Source organism: Borostomias antarcticus, assembly GCF_949987555.1.
Source record: "Borostomias antarcticus genome assembly, chromosome: 10".
In the NCBI taxonomy this organism is placed as follows: Eukaryota; Metazoa; Chordata; class Actinopteri; order Stomiiformes; family Stomiidae; genus Borostomias; species Borostomias antarcticus.
The window spans coordinates 15,233,698-15,258,348 of NC_140243.1; the positions used below are offsets into that span (position 1 = coordinate 15,233,698).

Below are 24,651 nucleotides of genomic sequence, written 5' to 3' on the forward strand. Positions count from 1 at the left end.
AGCAGACTGCTGACCCAGGAGAAGCTTAAGTCCAGCAGCTTCTGAATTACCACCACCACTACTACTACTACTACTACTACTACTACTACTACTACTACTACAACTACTAGGCTACTACTACTACTACTACTACTACTACTACAACTACTACTACAACTACTACTACTACTACTACTACTACTACTACAACTACTACTACTACTACTACTACACAGCTGTTACTGCTGCATGCAGACCAATCGGAGGAAGCTGAAGCTGCTGCAGCCTGCACGTCGTCCGGTGGGGCGGGGCAGCTGGTGTTGTGAATCAGGCCGCTTTAGTGCCAGGTACGGCTTCTTCATAACACCAGGGTCACGCCCCACCACACACAACAGAACGCAACATGCTAAAGCCATTTCTGTACATGAACTAACTGATGTTCATTGAACCATTCATAAATGAGGCTACTGTCTGGGGGAACCGCTGAACACGTGCGAGACACAACAAATGAGAGCTTGTTGGTTGTGTTGATTACGGCACCCTCCTCAGTCTCCTATGGTAGGCTACATGAGGACATGGGTTTCTGATGTAAAAGCATGCCTTTGATGAATATGGAAATAGATTTTCAGCTCTGGTCTCAGCCTTGTATTAGTCACTCTGTTGGTACAGTGTCTTGGTTTCCCCAATCAATGTTGACAGTCTTGAAATGTCAATTTGTTGAATGAAACGATGCAGTATGACTGGATAGATGCTTTCATTGTGTGGTGGTGGCTTGGTGAGAGTACTTTGTCATGACAAGTTTTACTTATGTGTTACTCCTAGAATCTGTTACAACCATGTTTTTGTTGTTTAGTGTTCAATTTTCTGTTTGAATAAATTGATTTTAATAATCAGACACCACAGGTAATGTCAGGCTGTTGTTGTGTTATTTTCGCCCTAAATAAACAGTAGAGGGCGCTATGATATCATAGACCCTTCAACCAATAGCATTACAACGTCAGCCATCAAAGGACAGTTTTATTTGCCAGTTTCAAGTAAAAGTTACCTGTGATTTACACTTTCATTTCTATCATGAGAAAGAGAGAGAGAGAGCAAAAGAGAGATAAATAGAGAGAAAAGGAGAGAGGGAGAGAGAGACACTAGGAAGACATTGGGTCTCTGGAATAGCTGGAGGGTCAAGGATAGGCAGTTGGGCCAGCATGTCTCTGACACAACAATACCGTACACACGCTAAACACACACCACTCGCTCATGCTTTCATCTGTTAGACACTAGTCTTCTTGATCTGGGCCACCTCGTTGAGGTAAGCAATGAACAGCTTGGTTCCCTCGATGTAGTTGTACCTGGAGAGTGAGGGGAGGGGAGGTCAGAGGTCAACGTGGAAGAAAGAGGCTCGAGAATACAGAATGACTACAATTCATAGTGGCTTGAACTGAATGCTGTTGGGATGAACGAATGAAAGAACCAATTAAGTCATGAAGAAAGGGAGAAAAGGAAGGACTGAATGAATGAGGTTATGAAGGACTGAAAGAAAGAAAGAAGGATTGACTGACTGGTTGAAAGAATAAATGACGTTATGAAGGACTGAAAAAGAAAAGAATGAATGAATGAAGAGACAGTGGACTAACCTGCTTATCTTCTCATTCTGAGAGTGTAGTCCGTCGTCGAAGCCTCCGATGGGGAGCATGATGATGCTCTTCCCCGTCACGTCCTGGAACGTTCTAGCGATGGGGATGGTGCCGCCTTCGCGGATCAGGTCTGCGTCCATGTCAAACACTGGTGGAGGGACACACACATACACGTCAAACACTGATAAAGGGACACACACACACACACATGTCAAACACTGATAAAGGGACACACACACGTCAAACACTGGTAGAGGGACACACACACACGTCAAACACTGATAAAGGGACGCACACACATCAAAAACTGGTGGAGGGACACACACGTCAAACACTGATAAAGGGACACACACACGTCAAACACTGGTGGAGGGACACACATGTCAAACACTGGTCGAGGGACACACACATCAAACACTGATAAAGGGACACACACACATACACGTCAAACACTGGTGGAGGGACACACACACACATGTCAAACACTGGTGGAGGGACACACACACGCGTCAAACACTGGTGGAGGGACACACACGTCAAACACTGATAAAGGGACACACACACGTCAGACACTGGTGGAGGGAAACACACACGTCAAACACTGGTGGAGGGACACACACGTCAAACACTGATAAAGGGACACACACACGTCAAACACTCATAAAGGGACACACACACGTCAAACACTCATAAAGGGACACACACACGTCAAACACTCATAAAGGGACACACACACGTCAAACACTGATAAAGGGACACACACACGTCAGACACTGGTGGAGGGATACACACACGTCAAACACTGGTGGAGGGACACACACGTCAAACACTGATAAAGGGACACACACACGTCAAACACTCATAAAGGGACACACACACGTCAAACACTCATAAAGGGACACACACACGTCAAACACTGATAAAGGGACACACACACGTCAAACACTGGTGGAGGGACACACACGTCAAACACTGATAAAGGGACACACACACGTCAAACACTCATAAAGGGACACACACACGTCAAACACTGATAAAGGGACACACACATGTCAAACACTGGTGGAGGGACACACACATGTCAAACACTGATAAAGGGACACACACACGTCAAACACTGGTGGAGGGACACACACACATCAAACACTGGTGGAGGGACACACACACGTCAAACACTGATAAAGGGACACACACGTCAAACACTGGTGGAGGGACACACACATGTCAAACACTGATAAAGGGACACACACACGTCAAACACTGGTGGAGGGACACACACACATCAAACACTGGTGGAGGGACACACACACATCAAACACTGGTGGAGGGACACACACACGTCAAACACTGATAAAGGGACACACACGTCAAACACTGGTGGAGGGACACACACACACGTCAAACACTGATAAAGGGACGCACACACGTCAGACACTGGTGGAGGGACACACACACGTCAAACACTGATAAAGGGACACACACACGTCAAACACTGATAAAGGGACGCACACACATCAAACACAGGTGGAGGGACACACACACGTCAAACACTCATAAAGGGACACACACACACACGTCAAACACTGATAAAGGGACACACACACGTCAAACACTGGTGGAGACACACACACACACACACACACACACACACACACACACACACGTCAAACACTGGTGGAGGGACACACACACATCAAACACTGGTGCAAAGACGCATACAAGCACTGATGGGAGACAGCCACCACAGCACTGTCGTACAGAACTCATGTATGTTACAGTACTGTTACAGGGTTTTACTGCATAGATAGATAGATAGATAGATAGATAGATAGATAGATAGATAGATAGATAGATAGATAGATAGATAGATAGATAGATAGATAGATAGATGGATAGATAGATAGATAGATAGATAGATAGATAGATAGATAGATAGATAGATAGATAGATAGATAGATAGATAGATAGATAGATAATGTGTACTATTCATTGGTAATTGTAGTCAGTTAATATCCCTTTTCATCCAACAGAGGATCTCCACTGGAAATTGACGAGCCACATACTGTCTGGCCCAGCCAGGGGGTTCCAGAGCAGAGTGAGCGGTACCTCTCTTGACGGCAGCCTTCCCTGCCTCGTACAGGGGGTGCTGGGTGTCGGCCAGCCAGGGCTTGGCCCCGATGACCATGGTCACCTTCAGCTTGTTGGGGCTCTTCCTCTTGGCAAACACAGAGTGTAGGTAGTCTGTCACCTGGAGAAGCACACAGGACAGACAGACAGACAGACAGACAGACAGACAGACAGACAGACAGACAGTAATCAAGCTGTGGGTCTGGTTCAGTTATTGAGGGCTCTCTGGTGATATTCACATAGCGTGCACTTTCTGATCTGGTTGAAGGCCTTTACATTACATACATTACATAATATCTGACTGTGATGTAACCACTGACGGTACAACATAGCAGTTGTTGTCTTAAAATATACAGTACAATGGTCCACCATGGTATCGCTTGTCAAAGGCTATTTTCAGTCGAAACGGTGCTAAAATGAAACTTCCAGTGTGCAGGTTTTTGTTTAATTTAAGAGACACAATGAGATACAAGATAGGATTTCCCCTGATGGACTTTGGTCCAGGACCCACCTGTTTCTTGACCACAGCGGGGTCCATGTTGGGCACCTGACGGATGGAGAACTTGGCGGTGACCTTGGCCGGGATGACAGTCTTGATGCCAGGGGCGGAGAACGCTCCCTCGATGCCATGGATGGATACGGTGGGATAGCGCCACCTATGGGCCAGCAGATCTACCTGAAACATACATGTGCGGCACCCACATACACACACACAGCCACACATACAGTATGCACGCAAACACATTTTTTTATGATATAATGAAACAGAAATTGTTAAAATGAAACCACTTGGTACTGAGAGAGAACCCAAAATAACGTTAATGGCACATATTTCTACTGCAATCTCTCTCTCTGCATCCTCTCCTCTTTTCTCATCCTCTTCTATACTTCCCTCCTCTCTCCTCTCCTCCTCTCTCCTCTCATCCTCTACTCTCCCCTTTTCCCATGCTCTCCTCCTCACCTTGTTGCTGTACATGAGCTGGTCGACACCAATCTTGGTCTTGTAGCTCTCGATGTCAAACTCGATGTCTTGGTACAGTTTCCACTCCTCGTCAGACAGGGGCGCCACAGCCTCTCTGATGCCCGGGATCAGGATCTTCCCACTGGGATTGATCAGAGTGTCTGGAAGGTGGGAAAGCCACAATGGAGCTCAATACTACAGCAGACATGAAGGTAACACCTTCACATTAGTGGAAAATTACTTTTTTCTGTATTTCTGATACCATATGCAAATTTGTATATGTAATATACACTATATTCAGTCACTGTCTTAACACTGACTGTAGCCAGCATTTTTCCTCAAGGAAAGCATATTATTTGCAATAATGTAACGTTCCCAGCTGGATGCATGTCAGCGCTGCTCAGGCAGATGACTTGTCTTTCCATGCGGTGTCATGGCAACCGGAAACTCACCTAGGATGCCGATAAGGTCCGTCATGGGCTCAATCACTGTGCCTCCGTACACCCCGGAGTGAAGGTCGTTCTTGGGACCCTCCACCTACACACACACACACACACACACACACACACACACACACACACACACACACACACACACACACACACACACACACACACACACAGGTGAGGTTATATTGGGAACCCTAAAGTACCAACCACTGTACTAACATCTACCATTAGACCAAACAGGAATTACCAATGGACTGAGGGCAATATTTCTTGTCAGGTAGGTCTACTGACAAGTATGTCTACAGTATGCTAATCATACATTTAAGTGAACTATTCCTTTAACAAGGCCAACCCTACAGTACCATCACACTTATGTACCTCAGCGAAGAAGTAGCAGTTACCCCTGGTGCCATAGGTGAGGGCGGGGCGCCGGCTCAGCCAACCACAGTCTGATACAATGATGTAATCCACGTCGGAGAAGAAGGTGTCTCTTTGGGCCACGATCATGGTATCAAGACCATTGGAGCCCGTCTCCTCCATCCCCTCGATGATGAACTTCACGTTGACTGGCAGATCCTAGACATGGCACGGGGCAGGAAGTTGAAATGCAACAACAAGACTCACTGACAATGGTTGAGGTACGCTGCCTTCTTGGCCAGGGCACACAAGAAAAAGAGATGTAGATCTCAGTGTGACAAACCTGGTTAAATAAAGGTCAGATAAAAAAGAAAAGGACTTCTCTCCTGGACTGGAGTTCCTCTATTGCAGAATATTGCAGTCAGATATTTCCCAGACACAATTTAAGCATTTACAGCATACATGTATTGCTTCTTCCCACTGTGGACATCTTTATTGAGGAGAGTCTCTTAGTCTAACATCAGTCCAGGACAGGTCCAGGGGCATACCTGGGTCCAAAACTATTTAAATTAATTCCGATTACTTATCTGGACTCTATGGTTTGTGTCTGGTACAATGGAACCAATGGGCAGATCCCAAAAATGCAAACCCCACCCACCTGACCTGACACTCCAGACTAAAACAAACACTATAAAGTTATTGAAAGGGTTTATTTTGACCCGAGTCTGACTCACCATACTGAGGGCCTGGTAGGCCTCTACTGCATGGATCCAGGCGAGCACAGGTGCCTTGTTGTCAGATGCACCTCTCCCATACAGGTTTCCTGGGGAGCAAAGTCATTGTCATAGAGAAACTATATAATAGGCATAGTTGTGGTTATCAGTTATTTACAGGTATGGCAATGTTTTTATGTTATTAATTAATTAATTTGACCAGGTTGGTCTCATTGAGACGGAACATCTCTTTTTCAAGAGAGACCTTGCCAAGAAAGCAACACACAGAGTTATCGCATTACTTTACAAAGTAGTAGCTTCACTCTGACACAGCTTGTATTGGACATCACAATGTAACAGAGGTGATTCGGTGCCAGGCTAAGCTGATGAGTCACCTTATCTAAGTCTTGAACGTCTTGGGCTTTAGCTTAGAAGGCTATGGCAGTATTTCTTTCTTACTAGACTAGATTGTTTTTAATCTGCCACAATGGAACCTTGGGCTTTCCCCCAAAATACAACCCCCACTCATCTGACAGAGGCAGATTCAAGCAACTGCTGAAGTAATTCAAAGAATTTCAAATGGTATTGCCACGCAGGTCTGCTTTTTACCATTGATGTCGGTCAGATTGTAGGGTTCAGTCGCCCAACCGTCTTCCCTCGCGGCTGGCTGGACGTCAACATGACCATAAACACACACAGTGTGCTTACTGGGGTCGCTGCCGAACGTAGCGGTCACCACCTTCGGTAGGGCCAGCTTCTGACCATCCGGCAGCTACACGCAAGGACACCTCAAGATCTCAGTCTTGATTGATACTTGATTGATACTTGATTAAAATATGAATCACGTGATTCAAACAGGTTCATTTCCAAACACACGTCCAAACTCAATAGACAATAGACATACACAATAGATGAATAGAAAAGTATTCCAGTGTTCAATTAAAGAATGTCAATAAACACAGGACAGTAGAGTGGACTCTTGTACTGTGTGTACTGTGTGAGCCACACTGTCTGTCAAAGATAAACATTTATTTAAAAAAAAGTTATTGCACCTTTAAATTATCATTGAATGTCATTCCACCTTTGAATTAACACTGAATATAAGACCCTCTGCTTTTCCGCATTTTCAATGTGTCTCTCCTTCAAGTTTCCTTTCCCTTATATTTGACAGTTACTGCCAACCACCAAGGACATGGAAGCCCAGGCTTCTGACTAGCTGCCCCTCCTCCTCATGCTCCCAGTCCTCTGTTGTGTAAACCACATTCCCAGTTCTATATCTGCTCTGATACTGAAGGAATCCCGAGGCTGAGTCACATTACATGCTTTGAACGCAAATCGTGCATTAGAAACAAAGTTTGTTTCTTTGTTTGATTGATTTATTGATTTATTATTGATTGATTGATTGATTGAAACACAGGACACATCTGACCTCCTGTACTCCAATGTCCACCAGATCCACCTTCCCTCCCATGGCCTGCAGCTTCTCAGCAGTCATGTCCATCATACGGTGAAGGTCTGGCCTCTTCATCACATCAGTGGACACACTCTCTACTTCAACCCAGTCCCTTAGAATCTGATACACACAGTGTACACGTTTATCAGAAAATAAATCATCCAAAATGCACAGCAGCAGAAAACACTTAAATGATACAACTTGCCTCTACATAGTCCTGTTGATGGCTGTCCACATATTGAATGAGTTTATCAAACTGGAACGAGTGCACACTTGATGTTAGGACCAGGAAAAGGGAGGGCAGTTGCCAAATGTTCATCTGTCAAAACGAAACACAGTTTTAGATACACAATATTCATTAATCAGATGAAGACAATACACAGCCTCTGATTTCCATCAATATCAGTTATGATGGTTGCATTGCAAGCCCCATAAAATCAGCAGTTTGTAATTACTGCGCTTACCGGATGCGCCAAATGGTTTGCGTCACATTGTGGGAACTATCCGTTGGGAACTACCTGTTGGAAACTGTTTGGAAAAGGGCACGCACTTTCAAAAATACTTGGCAGGTGATGACCCATCTGTCTATAACCGTTTATCGCGTTACCTTCAACCGCTCCTCGCTGTCGTCACACCTAAACCTGCCCAGCGTAGCTGTCTGTATTTCCTCTTAGAACAATAATTGGCTAGATCGTTTTCTGATCTGACACAAATGGATCTCTATGGAGAGTGTCCACACTGGTTTGCGAGAGAAACAGAATGTGAGCGCGCTAGATCAGGATGGTCTCCTAGCGGCGTGCCGCCCTACACGCATATAAACGCACACGTCACAAAAGTTCATTATTTTACAATAAACCACGTCACTCGGTTTTTGTTGCCTCCGCAACCCGGCGACCACCCGGGCGGAGGTATATATTGCGTGTTCATTATTTAATTTGTTCGTTCATTCGTTCTTCGTACAATTTTAAATTGTATTGCAGTCTATGTAGCCTACTTTGCAATTTTATTGGAGTCTATGTAGTTCTGAAAATTGACAGCTGATTTAGGCTTGTCTTATTTCAAAAGAAGTTCATTTTCTTTGAACACTTTTATTTCCTTTTCTGAATGAAATGGTGACTATGAGGTGGCAATGTGGCATTCAAAACTTCATAACACATATTTAACAAATACTGAACATTTCAAACATTGTCAAACAAGAACTTAACAAAAGACTACTCTAAATACTGTAAATGACAGCTGACTTTCTTGAAGATACTTAAAATAAAACCTTGACAGTAAACTTTTGGAGGAGGCTGGATATGCTGGTTAAGGCCATAAATAAGCTCTTCACTGACTAGATATGTGAAATAACAAATGACATATAAATTACCTTAGCCAGGTCAGTAGGTCTTTAGGGGCTGCGAGAGTCTTTGGAGCCCACTGGACTGTGTCCACTGGGGACTGTGTGGGGTTTATATCCTAGCATTGAAGAGCACACCTCCTGGGGAGGCGGTTTTGCCTGGCCAACCGTGTCCTGGAGGCAAGCCAAGACAGCTGACAAAATGGAATTTTCTCGCTGACAGGCCCAATCTTACCACCTATTGATCTAACTCCAAGTGTTCACGCTGTGAAAAAAGCACAGCAACGGATTCCTGCTCTCACTGGCTTTGGGGTTCACAGGTAGCTTACAAACAAACACATGCCTCTTGATGCCACAATCATCTACTATACTATACTGTGTAGACTGATAAAGAGAACACACCGAAACACAGATAATGTAATGACACGAGCCAATTTCAATGAAGAGCATATCTTCAATTTAAAGCACTGGGGGGGGGGGGGGACTGAAACATGTAACAGCACATCTCCTGAGGAGACAGGGTCACAAGGCCAACTGTTTCCAGGAGGCTGGTGTGGATTAGTCCTAGGAACACTATTGGATATGCTCACCAACGTGGAGAGGTAACCATGTTTCCCCCCTGAAATGCTAGAGTATCCAAACTGCCTGGACAGTATACAGTACACAGGGAACTGAAATAAGGTGATATCTGGGTAACAGTGCAGCAGTCTGTTTGACAGGCGTGATCATAATAAACATGAACGATGACATTGGGGGATCCCTCCATGGGGGATCCCCCCCTGTGCTGTGCTCTCACAGTGTGAACACCAATTAAGGAAGCAGCCCTCGAGAAAACAGAATAATCCCATCAAATGAGCATGGTCATTGAACAAATTGTTCTGAAAAGGAATAGAAAATGTATTTCCTGCTCGTTCATGTCTGCCTGGTTCCCCTAGTGCGAAGTCATGCCCCCAAACCTTTTTGAATACAGTGCATATAGCAAAGATATACCGTTGATCCATCTGTGTGTGTTTCTCTGAGTGTGTGTGTGTGTATCTGTATGTTTGTGTTTCTGTGTGTGTGTGTGTGTGTGTGTGTGTGTGTGTGTTACACAAAGCTCTAGGGTGTTACTAGGGAAACAGATTAAAGCCATTCCTCTGAGATTAACAGCTAGACAATAAAGCAGCTCTGGTACTCTCTTAGTTAATTTACAGAGCAGAGTGATTAGGTGTTAAAGCAAGGGCTTGACATTGTAAAAGGGATAATACATGTAATCATTTATTGACCTAGCCTAGCAGAACATGCCCATAGAGGTCAAGGTAAAATTTAGCTTAAACAGCTATATTAATGTGAAGGATAGTCTTCTCTCCAGAGAGACCCCTATGTTCTGTTCTTTCACTTTTCTCTTTTGTCTTTCCTTAACCATACATTACTTTTACTTTTGTATACTCAAGGCTGACTAGATTGCAAGACACCAAGTTTCTTAAAGGTGTCCTATTATGCTAATTATCAACAATTTAATATGTTTTTGGGATCCCCAAAACATGTCTTTGAGTATTTTTGCTCTGGCATGACTCTACACCCCTCCGTTGACCACGAGATCAGATTGAGCGGATTGACCGCTTTTTCTCGTGCAAATGAGCTCAGCTTTTTCATATGCAAATGAGCTCAGCAGGCTAGAGAACAAGGGCTGTTGACGGCGCTGTGCTACCTCAAATATAGCTGGCTAGCCTGGACCATCCACACTCGATGCCACTGTGACAAATTTAATTGTCGTCTCTCCCTGACTAAACATGATAGCGTTAGTGCCCATGTTATTATCTCCACGGTTGCATGCTGTTACCTCTAGCTACATTCGCTAGCTAGACACTACCAGGCTATATGACACCATTCAACTACAAACAATAAAAACTAGATTATGTAGGCCGAGGGGAATCCAATGATGTCCACTTCTTAACATTTGATCATTTTTAATGACCGCTCGATGAACTAGAAGTCATTTAATGACCGCTTCATTCCACTAGAAGTCTACTAATTTCATTCCACCATTTCATCCGGGTTGAGGCAAAAGGGGAGTTTGTTCGTGTTAGCTAGCGAACAAACTGGCAGCTGCATAATTACTTACAGTTTCTGAATTATTTCCACAGACAGTTGGTATTGCTTGATCTTTCAGAAAGAGTTTGTCTGAAAATCCTGCATTGTACTGACCCAGGTTGGAACAATCAGGGAAAATGGCTGCACACACTGTTTTGCCAATTTCAGTGGGAACGTCGCCATCAAAAATAATGTATCCACTCGGCTCTGCTGTCTTTTGAGCTTGAGAGACCATCTCTGCAGCTTAGTACATCCAAGAACAAAGCATTTTCTGTGCGAAGACATTATGCTAGCTAGCGGGATCCCCGACTGTGACGTAAAGCGACAAGGGAGATTTGAACGGCTTGCAGGGACTGACTTTTTTTCTAATGTTTCCATTTCGTCTGATCACAACAAAATGACTGGGTTGTTTCACTTCATACTTTGTGTGTTAGTAGGCCCATCAGAGACTCAAATGTACATGCAAAAACAATGAAAAGGTTAGTTTTGCAAACGTAGACCCCTTTAAATTAGCTGGAGTAGAACTGGGTCTAGGGTTCCAAAGGGGCAAGAAATGTCCGGATACTTTCCAGAAATTTACCATGGGAAATTAAGCTCAAGAATTCTTGACATTTTGACCTTTTTTGTGCAAAATGTATCCTGTCCATATACATTTATTTTCGGATTAGGTTTCCTCATGCCTAGACCAATTCCTCATGCCACGGCTGAAGCAAAACAATGACCTTTGATGATGGATGGATAAATAGTTCTCGGCAAAGTTTGAATCAGTTACACACTGCTACAGATTCCTGCTCTACAACATTAGAAGAATATAATCCAACATTAGAAGAAGATCTATCCATTTATCATCAACAATTATTGTTTTCCCTCTGCCATGGTATGAGGAAAAGGTCTAGGCATGAGGAAATGGCCACGGTCACAGCCTCTGTCGAGCACCGTGGGAAGATCAGTCTGCTACTGATTATACTGCCTGACCAGTGTGCCATGTTGAGGGTGGGAGAAATTGTTCATGATGGCCAGCAGTTTGGACAGCATTTGTCTCCTAATGCACAGTATTCAGCAACCTGCTTCTCAGTGAGGCCACCCTACAGGCTGGAATGTTGTTGCTATCCCATTCAGCTAACCTAGCCACTGACTGTTCAGCTAATCTAGTGGCTGCTGCCATTAGCTAGCTGGCTAGCTTGTTCAATTGTGTAGGCTAAATATTCTTTCTATCATTCTATTTGTGCGTGGCTGTAAGCCAGCGCACCAATGATAGCAAATGTCGATTTGTCACTCCCTCCCTGGCTTCCTCTGTCCCGTTGTTGACCTGCAGCAACAGGCTTAGCTAGACTGTGTTCCTTGTTGAGTGTAGCTCTAGCAGTACTTATAACACCTAGGCTGCGTTCCGAATCGCATACTACCCTACTATATAGTATGCCAAAACAGGATGTAGTATGTCGCAATACATAGTATGCCACATGCAGTATGGCAAAAATACCAGAATGTCCTACTACATCTGGTCGTATTTTGCAGTATGGAAGTCAGCAGGCTTTTCTGGCTATTCTGACCCACAATCCTGTGCGCAGTGGAACTGTGCGTCACATGTGCGAGTCGCGACAGCTGTAGACCAATGTCGCGTTATGGACAGCGATGGATGTGGGCAAATTTCAAGGCACAATGTTATGACAAGGTAGTATGTCCCAATTGGAGGCCTACTGCTTGCAAAGTACGTACTTTCTAAGGGCAGCTGTAGTAGGTACTGGTAGTAAGTAGTAGAAGTATGCGATTCGGAACGCAACCCTACTGCTTCTCACTGCTACTGCTTCTCACCTCAACTTACATACAACACCTCCACAGCTACTGCTCGGCCCGGAGTGGGCTATAGACACACGGTCTCCAATGAGGGGTGCATGGGGATGGCCTGGCAATCACTGACCTGCCCCCCACCGCCTCTGACCCGAGGGGGCGGAGTCTCGCCACCACGCCACTATCCACGCCACGGTCCCCACATCTCAGCCCCTGAGTTGGCTAAAGACACAATTTTCACGGTTGGTTGCATGTGGGGTGCATGTGTGCCCGGAGAGCAGTACACTGTCCTCGAGGGGACAGGGGAAACCTCCCCTGTGGGCTCGAGGGGGCGGAGTCTCGTCACCACGCCAATATCCACGTCAGAGACCCCACAACTAAGCCCCTGAGTGAGCTAGAGACACACGATCTTCACTGGTGGGTGAATGGAGATTGCCCGGAGGTCACTGTACTGTCGGTGACCGGCTGTGACCCAAGGGGGCGGAGTCTCGCCACCACGCCACTATCCACGCCACAGACCCCACAACTAAGCCCCTGAATGAGCTAGAGACACACGGTCTTCACTGGGGGGTGCATAGAGATTGTCCGGAGGTCAATGCAGTGTCGCCGACCAACTCAGGTCCGAGGGGGCGGAGTCTTGCCAACACGCCACTATCCATGCCATGGACCACAGAACTCAGCCCAAGTAGGCTAGAGACACACAGGGGCGAATTCACTAAAGGATTGCGCAGCTTTTCCTGACGCAAAGCCTGTGCAAATAAGTCAAAAATTATGTTTGCTATTCACAAAGCCCTCGCAAAGGGTGAAATACGGTGTTAACTGCGTTGCGTTCGTCATTGCGTTGCTCTGCGCCGGTGTAATTAGCTCATATTTAAATTAGGTAATATGGGCGGAGAATGTTCCCCTTTCTATGCAAATGAACATTATTGCAAAACCCGCCCAATTCACAAAGATCGGCGCTAATTGCCTCACGCAGTTAAAGTGAAATTAATACCGTTTTCAGAAACGTGGTGGTATTTAAGCGCAAGGGGTGTGTCGCGGCCAGCCTTTCCACTGATCATGGCAGCAGTGATTGTTGCGAGGCGAATTCGGCATCGCAATGCCAGGCATGTTGTTCGTGAGAGAATATTTAGAAGAAGGTCACTTTTTGATTTAACACTAGAACCACAGCGGTAACTGTTTGGACACCAGAGCGCGCAGCTCTTCAGCCAACTGGAGGATGAAGTCGCGTCTGGGGAGGCTCAGTTGACTATGCGTCTCTCCACCCGTCCCCAGCGAGTCCAAGCTCCCACAATGAATAATACTCATTTATAATAGCCTACATAGCATGAAACTGTGCGTATAATAGTCTATACGCGAAACTGCGCATTCCCTATAGCTGTTCATTGAACGGCTGGGGGCCGATATAAGGTATAAATAAATAAAAACATAGCCTACACAATATTTTGTTTATTTGAATGGTCTTGAAAATATTTTGCTTTTGTATCATAGCTGACGGCAGGTATCATCTTCAGCCATGGATGATGACTCCCGTGCGTAATCCTTCCAACGTTGGAGAGGCGGCGTACAACCGGGCTCACATCAGGACGCGCGGTGTGATTGAGTGCACATTTGGAATCCTGAAAAGCCGTTTAGATGCCTAGATCGTACCGGTGGGGCAATGTTATACACTCCCCCAAAAGTATGCCAGATCATCGTGCTGCAACTTGCATAACATAAAATGACAATTTTTCCTTTGTTCGTCTTTTCAAATAATTCCACCTCCGTTTGCAGTCATCTGCGTTTACACACACAAATGGCACTGACTGATTGGGAAATTAAACCCCAAATATGATTTTTGGCTGTAGCCGTCATATTTTTGGTGGAAAGCTGTGAGGCATGCTTTTGAACCTCGTCCGTGAGGACTTCAAGTTCGCTGTCTGAGAATCGTATTTTTCTCTTTCTGTCTGCCAATGATATGTATACGAGTTGTATGCGCTGTATGCGCAGTATTTATAGTCATTTCCTATATCAGCAGCAAATTGCACTCAGCCGCAAACACCGAATGGGCGTGTTTGCGCTGGGATATTATTAGCGCAATGTCTTTAGTGAATAGGTTTTTAAAACGGAGCACATAGCGGGCGCAACTGACGCGCAATGTAATGGTGCAATTAGCGGGCGCAATTTGCTTTAGTGAATTCGCCCCACAGTCTTTTAGGTATGAGGGGCTTGTACAACACCCGCCATCTAAAACGCAAACTGCTCTCCTCACCTAAGCACCCCTGCCATTGGTGAGCCCTGAATTTGTTCCCAGATTTTTGCAATATACCCCGGCTATAAGCGACTTACAATAATTGCATTTAACATAGGTAGTCAGGTGTACTACTCACCAGAACTCTCAAGTGCATCTCTTTCTGATAAGAGGTTTTCTGATGACTCTCGGTTCTGTGCTATTGTTGTCGTTGTTGTTCTAAAAGCTATTCTCAGTGCCAAGACACATATGGTCAGACTCCTCGGAATAGAGAACAGACCAGGTGCAAACAGTCAAACAGGCTCTAAAGCAAACATTGTATAAGGGCGTAAAACTAAAGAACTATGTATTATCCACCGTGACTATAAAGCTAGCCCAAACTCAATGCTATTTTGTCTGATCCCACTACACTGCACTAGGGTGTATGTCTGTGACTGGCCCAGGTTCCTGTCTGCTGTTGCACTCAATAAACCTTGAGTCTGATCTGCAATCCTGTCCGGCATACTATTTCCTCTCCTCGGCCATTGAATCTTCAATACCAAATCTTCATCATATATCACTCTCTAAATAAGCATCTAAGAGCCCTAACAATAAGTGCTAGAAGGAAGGGTCAGGGTAGTACTTCTTGAAGACATCAGTTTTCAGCCAGTGGCAAAAGATGGTTAGCAACTCTTGCTGTCCTGATGTCAATAAGGAGTTCATTCCACTACTGTTTAGTAAGGACAGAAAAGAGCTGTGACCTGGTTGTTCGACTGCAGGGGCCATGGAGCGACAGTGTAACTAATCGCCTCGAGGCAGCAGAGCGAAGTGGTCTGGCGGGAGTGTAGGGCTTAACCATGGCCTGAAGGAAGGAAGGAGCTGTTCCTTTCATTGCCCTGTAGGCTAGCACAAGTCTTAAACTGTATACGAGCTGCTACAGGGAGTCAGTGGAGAGAACAGAGAAAGGACGTTGTTTGAGAGAACTTGGCGCAGTTGAACACAAGTAGAGCTGCCTCTTTCTGGACAAGCTCCAGAGGTCTGATGGCCGACGCCAAAGCGCCAGCAAAGAGGGAGTGTACTGTCTTGTCAGTGAGGAAGGGGCGAATTCTTCTAATGTTGTAGAGCAGGAATCTGCAGCAGCGTGTATCTGATTCAATATTTGCCAAGAATGGTAGTCCAGGGTTACACCCAGATTCCTCGCTGTCCGAGTAAGGGCAGCCCTTCCCATGAGGAAAAGCAGCTCATCTCAACGAGCTAACACTAGCTAGCTAATGCGAACAGTAGCTATAAGAACAGTAGCTAACGCTAATGACAGTAAGAATGTGAGCTAGTTGTCTAGCTAGTAGTGCTGTTTGCTAGTTGCTTGTAGAACATTGTTGTTGTTTGCTAGTTTCGCTAGCTAGTTTTGCACTCGTTGTCTCACCAAAGTTGTTTGACCCACCCAACCCACTCTCAAAAACGCTCACAAATTCATACCCCTCTTCTATCATGTGTTCCAATGTGAACAACCAACCACAAAACTCTGAGAACCAATTAAAAACTCTGCTGCTATTTCACATTTTGACAAATGTGTGTATTCTACAGTACGTTTAAGCATGGCTAAAACGTGAAAGTGAGGCATTTCAACAAGTGCCACTACTTGTCTATTGTCATAGAAATTGTTATCTTCAGCCTTGGCCTTTGTTTTACAGTTTCACTCTACCTCCTGTATGCAATCCCTCACCTTTTCACATGCAACCACCCTTGCTGTGGCTTTCTCATTTATAACAGGATGACATCTCCAGGAGGTCGATACACCCAGACTTACTGTCTCCACTAGTGACTTCCCATTGTCTTCATTGTCTGTTCATACCTGTTTGCTAATTTTGCTGCCCTTTCCTCTGACCATTGTTGGCCATTGTTGTTGAAGTGTTGATGAGCTAGCCAATCAGATCTTAGAAACATCATATCCGGATACAGGGTGCAAGCTCTGAGCTGAGTGCAAGCTCAAACCAAGGACTTCGGTGGGTGAAACACTTTGGGGCGAATTCACTAAAGCAAATTGCGCCCGCTAATTGCACCATTACATTGCGCGTCAGTTGCGCCAGCTATGTGCTCCGTTTTAAAAACCTATTCACTAAAGACATTGCGCTAATAATATCCCAGCGCAAACACGCCCATTCGGTGTTTGCGGCTGAGTGCAATTTGCTGCTGATATAGGAAATGACTATAAATACTGCGCATACAGCGCATACAACTCGTATGCATATCATTGGACGATGGCAGACAGAAAAAGAAAGATACGATTTTCAGACAGCGAACTTGAAGGCCTCACGGACGAGGTTCAAAAACATGTCTCACAGCTTTCCGCAAAAAATATCACGACTGCAGCAAAAAATCATATTTGGGGTTTAATTTCCCAATCAGTCAGTGCCATTTGTGTGTGTAAACGCGGAAGACTGCAAACGGAGGTGGAATGATTTGAAAAGACGAACAAAGGAAAAATGGTCATTTTATGTTATGCAAGTTGCAGCACGATGATCTGGCATACTTTTGGGGGAGTGTATAACATTGCCCCACCGGTACGATCTAGGCATCTTAACGGCTTTTCAGGATTCCAAATGTGCACTCAATCACACCGCGCGTCCTGATGTGAGCCCAGTTGTACGCCGCCTCTCCAACGTTGGAAGGATTACGCACGGGAGTCATCATCCATGGCTGAAGATGATAACTGCCGTCACCTATGATACAAAAGCAAAATATTTTCAAGACCATTCAAATAAAAAAAATATTGTGTATTGTGTTTTTATTTATTTATACCTACATCGGCCCCCAGCCGTTCAATGAACAGCTATAGGGAATGCGCAGTTTCGCGTATAGACTATTATACGCACAGTTTCGCGCTATGTAGGCTATTATAAATAAGTATTATTCATTGGGGGAGCTTGGACTCGCTGGGGACGGGTGGAGAGACGCATAGTCTACAGAGCCTCCCCAGACGCGACTTCATCCTCCAGTTGGCTGAAGAGCTGCGCGCTCTGGTGTCCAAACAGCTACCGCGGTGGTTCTAGTGTTAAATCAAAAAGTGACCTTCTTCTAAATATTCTCTCACGAACAACATGCCTGGCATTGCGATGCCGAATTCGCCTCGCAACAATCACTGCTGCTATGATCAGTGGAAAGGCTGGCCGCGACACACCCCTTGCGCTTAAATACCACCACGTCTCTGAAAACGCAATTAATTTCACTTTAACTGCGTGAGGCAATTTGCGCCGATCTTTGTGAATTGGGCGGGTTTTGCAATAATGTTCATTTGCATAGAAAGGGGAACATTCTCCGCCCATATTACCTAATTTAACTATGAGCTAATAACACCGGCGCAGAGAAACGCAATGACGAACGCAACGCAGTTAACACCGTATTTCACCCTTTGCGAGGGCTTTGTGAATAGCAAACATTGGGGCGAATTCACTAAAGCAAATTGCGCCCGCTAATTGCACCATTATATTGCGCGTCAGTTGCGCCCGCTATGTGCTCCGTTTTAAAAACCTATTCACTAAAGACATTGCGCTAATAATATCCCAGCGCAAACACGCCCATTCGGTGTTTGCGGCTGAGTGCAATTTGCTGCTGATATAGGAAATGACTATAAATACTGCGCATACAGCGCATACAACTCGTATGCATATCATTGGACGATGGCAGACAGAAAAAGAAAGATACGATTTTCAGACAGCGAGCTTGAAGGCCTCACGGACGAGGTTCAAAAACATGTGTCACAGCTCTCCGCAAAAAATATCACGACTGCAGCAAAAAATCATATTTGGGGTTTAATTTCCCAATCAGTCAGTGCCATTTGTGTGTGTAAACGCGGAAGACTGCAAACGGAGGTGGAATGATTTGAAAAGACGAACAAAGGAAAAATTGTCATTTTATGTTATGCAAGTTGCAGCACGATGATCTGGCATACTTTTGGGGGAGTGTATAACATTGCCCCACCGGTACGATCTAGGCATCTAAACGGCTTTTCAGGATTCCAAATGTGCACTCAATCACACCGCGCGTCCTGATGTGAGCCCAGTTGTACGCCGCCTCTCCAACGTTGGAAGGATTGCGCACGGGAGTCATCATCCATGGCTGAAGATGATACCTATGATACAAAAGCAAAATATTTTCAAGACCATTCAAATAAAAAAAATATTGTGTAGGCTATGTTTTTATTTATTTATAGGCTACCTATATCGGCCCCCAGCCGTTCAATGAACAGCTATAGGGAATGTGCAGTTTCGCGTATAGACTATTATACGCACAGTTTCGTGCTATGTAGGCTATTATAAATAAGTAGCCTATTATTCATTGGGGGAGCTTGGACTCGCTGGGGACGGGTGGAAAGACGCATAGTCAACTGAGCCTCCCCAGACGCGACTTCATCCTCCAGTTGGCTGAAGAGCTGCGCGCTCTGGTGTCCAAACAGCTACCACGGTGGTTCTAGTGTTAAATCAAAAAGTGACCTTCTTCTAAATATTCTCTCACGAACAACATGACTGGCATTGCGATGCCGAATTCGCCTCGCAACAATCACTGCTGCCATGATCAGCGGACAGGCTGGCCGCGACACACCCCTTGCGCTTAAATACCACCACGTTTCTGAAAACGGTATTAATTTCACTTTAACTGCGTGAGGCAATTTGCGCCGATCTTTGTGAATTGGGCGGGTTTTGCAATAATGTTCATTTGCATAGAAAGGGGAACATTCTCCGCCCATATTACCTAATTTAAATATGAGCTAATAACACCGGCGCAGAGGAACGCAATGACGAACGCAACGCAGTTAACACCGTATTTCACCCTTTGCGAGGGCTTTGTGAATAGCAAACATAATTTTTGACTTATTTGCACAGGCTTTGCGTCAGGAAAAGCTGCGCAATCCTTTAGTGAATTCGCCCCATAATTTTTGACTTATTTGCACAGGCTTTGCGTCAGGAAAAGCTGCGCAATCCTTTAGTGAATTCACCCCTTTGTGTTCCATTTCCGTAGTCCAGTTGCAACTGTCATGTTAATTCCCATGGAAAGTTTCCAATTTTTTGTATTCCCAGAATTTTGCAACCCTAGTCAACCCTAGTCACATAGGCCTACTATTTGCCAATACAGTACAATTGTACAATACAATACATCCTAGGACCCCACTTATCCGAACACAACGGGACCGAAGGTCGTTCGTATCTCTGAAATGTCCGGATGACTGAAACATATGTTAAAATGCACCAAATTCAATAAGTGGTAGGCCTATACTTGTTTCATATAGACTCATAATCGACCGATATATACCCTTAATTAGGCTACTTGTGAAAATGCATCAAAATTGCAATCAAATAGCCAACTAAACTCATATAGCCTAGCCTATAATAGGCCTACAGCCTAGAATAAAATAAACGAATTTCCACTTGAGTGCGTGCTTTGATCAAATACAGTAGCCTACTTTATTCTCAAATGAGGCGTAGGCTACGCTGCATCGATAGGCTACTGTATTCGCAGAACAAAATGGTATAGACTAAAAACAACCCAACATTAGAACAATTAGAGCAAATGATAATCGAGAAATAAATAAATGAAATGACAGACAAGTTGTCGTGTCTTAGGCTATTGTAGCCTAAAGGAAAGTCTCTAAAACAACCGATGTAGGCTAACGGCTATTATTTAACAAATACAGTAGGCCTAGTAGGCTAATCTACATGCTTACAACACGTCTGTGTTCCTGAAGTCCATTAACTGGGAACGAAAAATGACTCGATGCTGCTTCAGGTTGCTGACGCGCTTTCTGGCTACCAAGGAATGCAGCTCTCGCGCAGCAGACTCGTTTGCGTTTTGCGCTCAACATTAGAGTAACAAAGAAATGAAACGTGACAGTAGGCTACAGCCTACAGGCAACATGTAGGTCTACATACAGTTCTGTTTTTATTCACAGTAGGATACAGTACTGTAATGAAAATCCCACCAGTAACCAGATAGCAGGCTAAAAAAAACACAACGTTTTTTAAGCCTGTCCGGTAGACCGGGAGGTTCGGATCTCTGAGGTTCGGATGAGTGGGTCCTACTGTACTGTTAAATAAATGAGGTGCTCTTGATTACCAATCCAATGAGTGCCAACTCTGAGGCAAATCAAATGCTCCTCAAGTACTTTCAAATAACTGCTCAATGTAATTGACCAAGGTCTATAGTAGCCTACCAAAGCACACACGCACGTACACACACACACACACACACACACACACACACACACACACACACACACACACACACACACACACACACACACACACACACACACACACACAGCATGGGGCTACTTTCGCCACCAAAGGTCATGCTCATAGTGGGTGAGATGTAGAGTTACTGTACAAGAGGCAAAGATCGAGCACAGGTTTGTTTCTGTTTGGTATGATTACCTCTATAGACCCTATTTAATATTTACACAGAGACACTGCATGAGGTTGAACTCAAACCCAATCTCCCTACATAGTGATGGACTGATATAGGGAATGCCCATTTAGTAGATGAGGCTCAGTTGTCAGTCTCCACCTGGGTTGTGCGTTCGATTAATATCAACCTCATACTTGGTTCTCTGTATATATTTACTAATCATTAAATACAAATAGTTTACAAAGGCTTATAATGACTAATTGTTATAAAGTGAGATATGGAGTTCTTGAATTACCTTGAATTATAATGTTTACAGTACATCACTTAAATGCACCTACATAGCCAAACTCTATGGAGCAGGTCTCAACACAGAGGAGAGAATGCCTCACTACACCTCAACATACGCACACACAGATGCACACACACACACTGAACACACACTCTCTCTTTCTCTCTTGCGTGCACATACACACTTTATTTGTCTTTCTCTCTGTCACACACACACACAAACCTGACATGCACCAGATGGTTTGTAGTGAATCAGTTTGAGCTTGTGAGATCAGGATGGCTACACAGTTCTTTAAAAAAAAAAAAAAACTTTATTTAACCAGGTAAGTCATTTGCAATGATGACCTGACCAACAGGTAAAGGTTAAACAGGTCGGAGCACATAAAACACACACACTACCCCACACTACAATATAAATTACTCTGTCTCCCTGTGTTTGTGCTTCACACAGGCACACACACACACACACACACACACACACACACACACACACACACACACACACACACACACACACACACACACACACACACACACAAACACATTTCTTAATGTGCACAGTGCGAAATAATTAACCTGAGCTGCCTCCTGCACTGCTGGCAATGAAAGACAGGGACCCTCAAAGTAAGTAAGTAAGAAAGTAAGAAGAAGAACAAGGTGGTGGTAATGATGAGTACCATTGACAAGGATGTTGAGGTCAGCAACAGAGAGGTCAAGAAGCCAGCCATCATCCTTGACTACAATAGGAACAATAGAGGAGTGGACATTGGACAAGGTCACTGGAATATAGTCACAGTCACTTGTACATCAGGGACAGCGATGGAAATAAGTCTTGGACTTTTCGCTTTTACCCCTGACATTGCAGACATACTGTATGTTTTATATATACTGATTGTAATTGCTTTTGTTAAATAAATAAATAAAATAAAAAATCTGGACTTCAATATTTCGCCGCACTTCGTGGCGAGAGCAACAACGACAGTGGCGGTGGCGGTAAAATAATTATTACAACCCGCAACCACAAGGGGCAGTAAAGCACTGCTACAGTGTAGTAGGCTACTAGGCTTCTCTGACAATCTGGTGGCTGTTGGTTACTGCCTACTGTAACCTACGTTTCTCAATTTGACCGGTCTGAATTGCAAACTGATTTTTTTGTATAAGCTACAGCAGAGACAGTAGCCTATACAAAATTGGTTATTTGAGGGGCTATCATTTTACCAACTGATCGAACTTCATTCATTCTTTAGATTCAAACCCGGAAACTCAGAAATTCCCCTATTTTCAACAATGCAGTCAGAGTAACGACATTAAACACCCCACATTCAGAGGAGACAGCACCGTCCCAGGACTACAGCCTCTGCAGCCATCGTCAGAGAACTTCAAGCACACGAATGCAGTCCTGCTGCAGCACAGATCTTATCTCAAGCTGCACAGTGAAAAAAAGAACGATGTACCAGGTCTGCCTCAAAAAATGACTCAGAGACCACACACACACACACACACACACACACACAGATACAGAGAGCTAGAGAGAGAGAGAGAGAGAGAGAGAGAGAGAGATAGGAGACTTGTAAAACACTGACAGAAGACAGGCCTCCATCTGACACTGACAAGTTTATAAGAGCTTATATATCAGTAAGGTTATAACACAAGAGCTTTCAACACACACACACAGTTGTGGTTGTTACAGTTGTTTGTGGATTGAGGATTTAAATGTTATATAAATCAAATATGAGCTGGAAAAACAATCTAGGGATAGAAATATCTAAAAAAAAACAAAAAAAAACGAATTGCCTTTATCATAACCAATGCTATAGAACATGTGTGTCTTTTTGTGATATTTGAGTTTTTGGAACTGTTTTGGTATTGTTTACTGTTAATTGTTGGATAACAAAAGAATGAGGACAATTATAAAGCACTTACCGGGTGGAATGTAAGTTACTCTGCCCCTGCCAGTCACTTATGAAAGCTGCACATACAGAGTCTGTGGCGTGTGTAATTGGCACCTTATTAATTAGATAATAAGATATTTACAATAGATAATTTGAATGTGGCAAATAAGAAGGCAACTAATGAAAAATAGTATAACTATGAATAAAGACCATATAAAGAGCCAATAATACCTCATAAAGGCTTACATTACAAATGAGTGCCTATGGCACTGCATTCTTGACCCTGTGATAACTTTTTCCAATGATACAGTATCTTGCCCCTTTAATTCTATTGGCAAGTCTAGTGCTGCGTCAGTGAATATGTGCCATCCAGTTTTGTATTGCTGGGACATTAACAGATTAACAACTCACCACTATAGACTATGTACTCTATCCTAATGGTGGGGAAAAATAATATTAACAGTTCACCAGTATAGACTATGTACTCTAACCGTTCACCAGTATAGACTATGTACTCTAAGCTAATGGTGGGGGAAAAGAAAACAGAACTAAAAACGGGTGGTGTGGCAGACTCTTCTCCCTTGTGGATGCTTTTAAATTGAAATGATGTGAAAGTAGCCAATATGACCTCAGCAGGCTCCGCTCCATTCCACCACAACCTGTATACGAGGAGGCCCTCAGTCAACACCCAACCACAACATCCTCCAGATTCTTCAGAAAGAGTGCTGGAAGGAAAACATTGTGGTTTTGGGTAAAATGGACAGATAATATCAGCTTTTTCAGCATTTTTGTACAGTTTTTTTTCTATTGGCTATTGGCTCACGCTACTATATTCTACAGAGAGCAGTTTGTGGGATGAAAACAACCATAACGGTTGTTCTTTCAGGTACACTCACAATGATAAAGTGGTCTTCTTTAGACTAACCTTGCGTCACCAGAAGCTTCTCGGAGTAAGAGAACCTGGTTTCCATTCACTATCAAACTCAGGTCCTGTCT

The 24,651-nt window shown here is 44.2% G+C and overlaps 1 protein-coding gene across 1 annotated transcript; it reads right to left on the reverse strand.

Annotated features, from left to right (window-relative positions):
* Nucleotides 1–1,243: 1,243 nt before the first annotated feature.
* cndp1 (carnosine dipeptidase 1) lies at nt 1,244–7,986 on the reverse strand (the record flags this gene model as incomplete). Its single annotated transcript, XM_084445119.1, has 11 exons — nt 1,244–1,322; nt 1,608–1,755; nt 3,714–3,855; nt 4,246–4,410; nt 4,696–4,856; nt 5,148–5,232; nt 5,523–5,720; nt 6,236–6,324; nt 6,824–6,986; nt 7,644–7,787; nt 7,873–7,986. The coding sequence occupies 11 exons, from the start codon at nt 7,984–7,986 to the stop codon at nt 1,244–1,246; spliced, it is 1,488 nt and encodes a 495-aa protein (XP_084301245.1).
* Nucleotides 7,987–24,651: the final 16,665 nt, after the last annotated feature.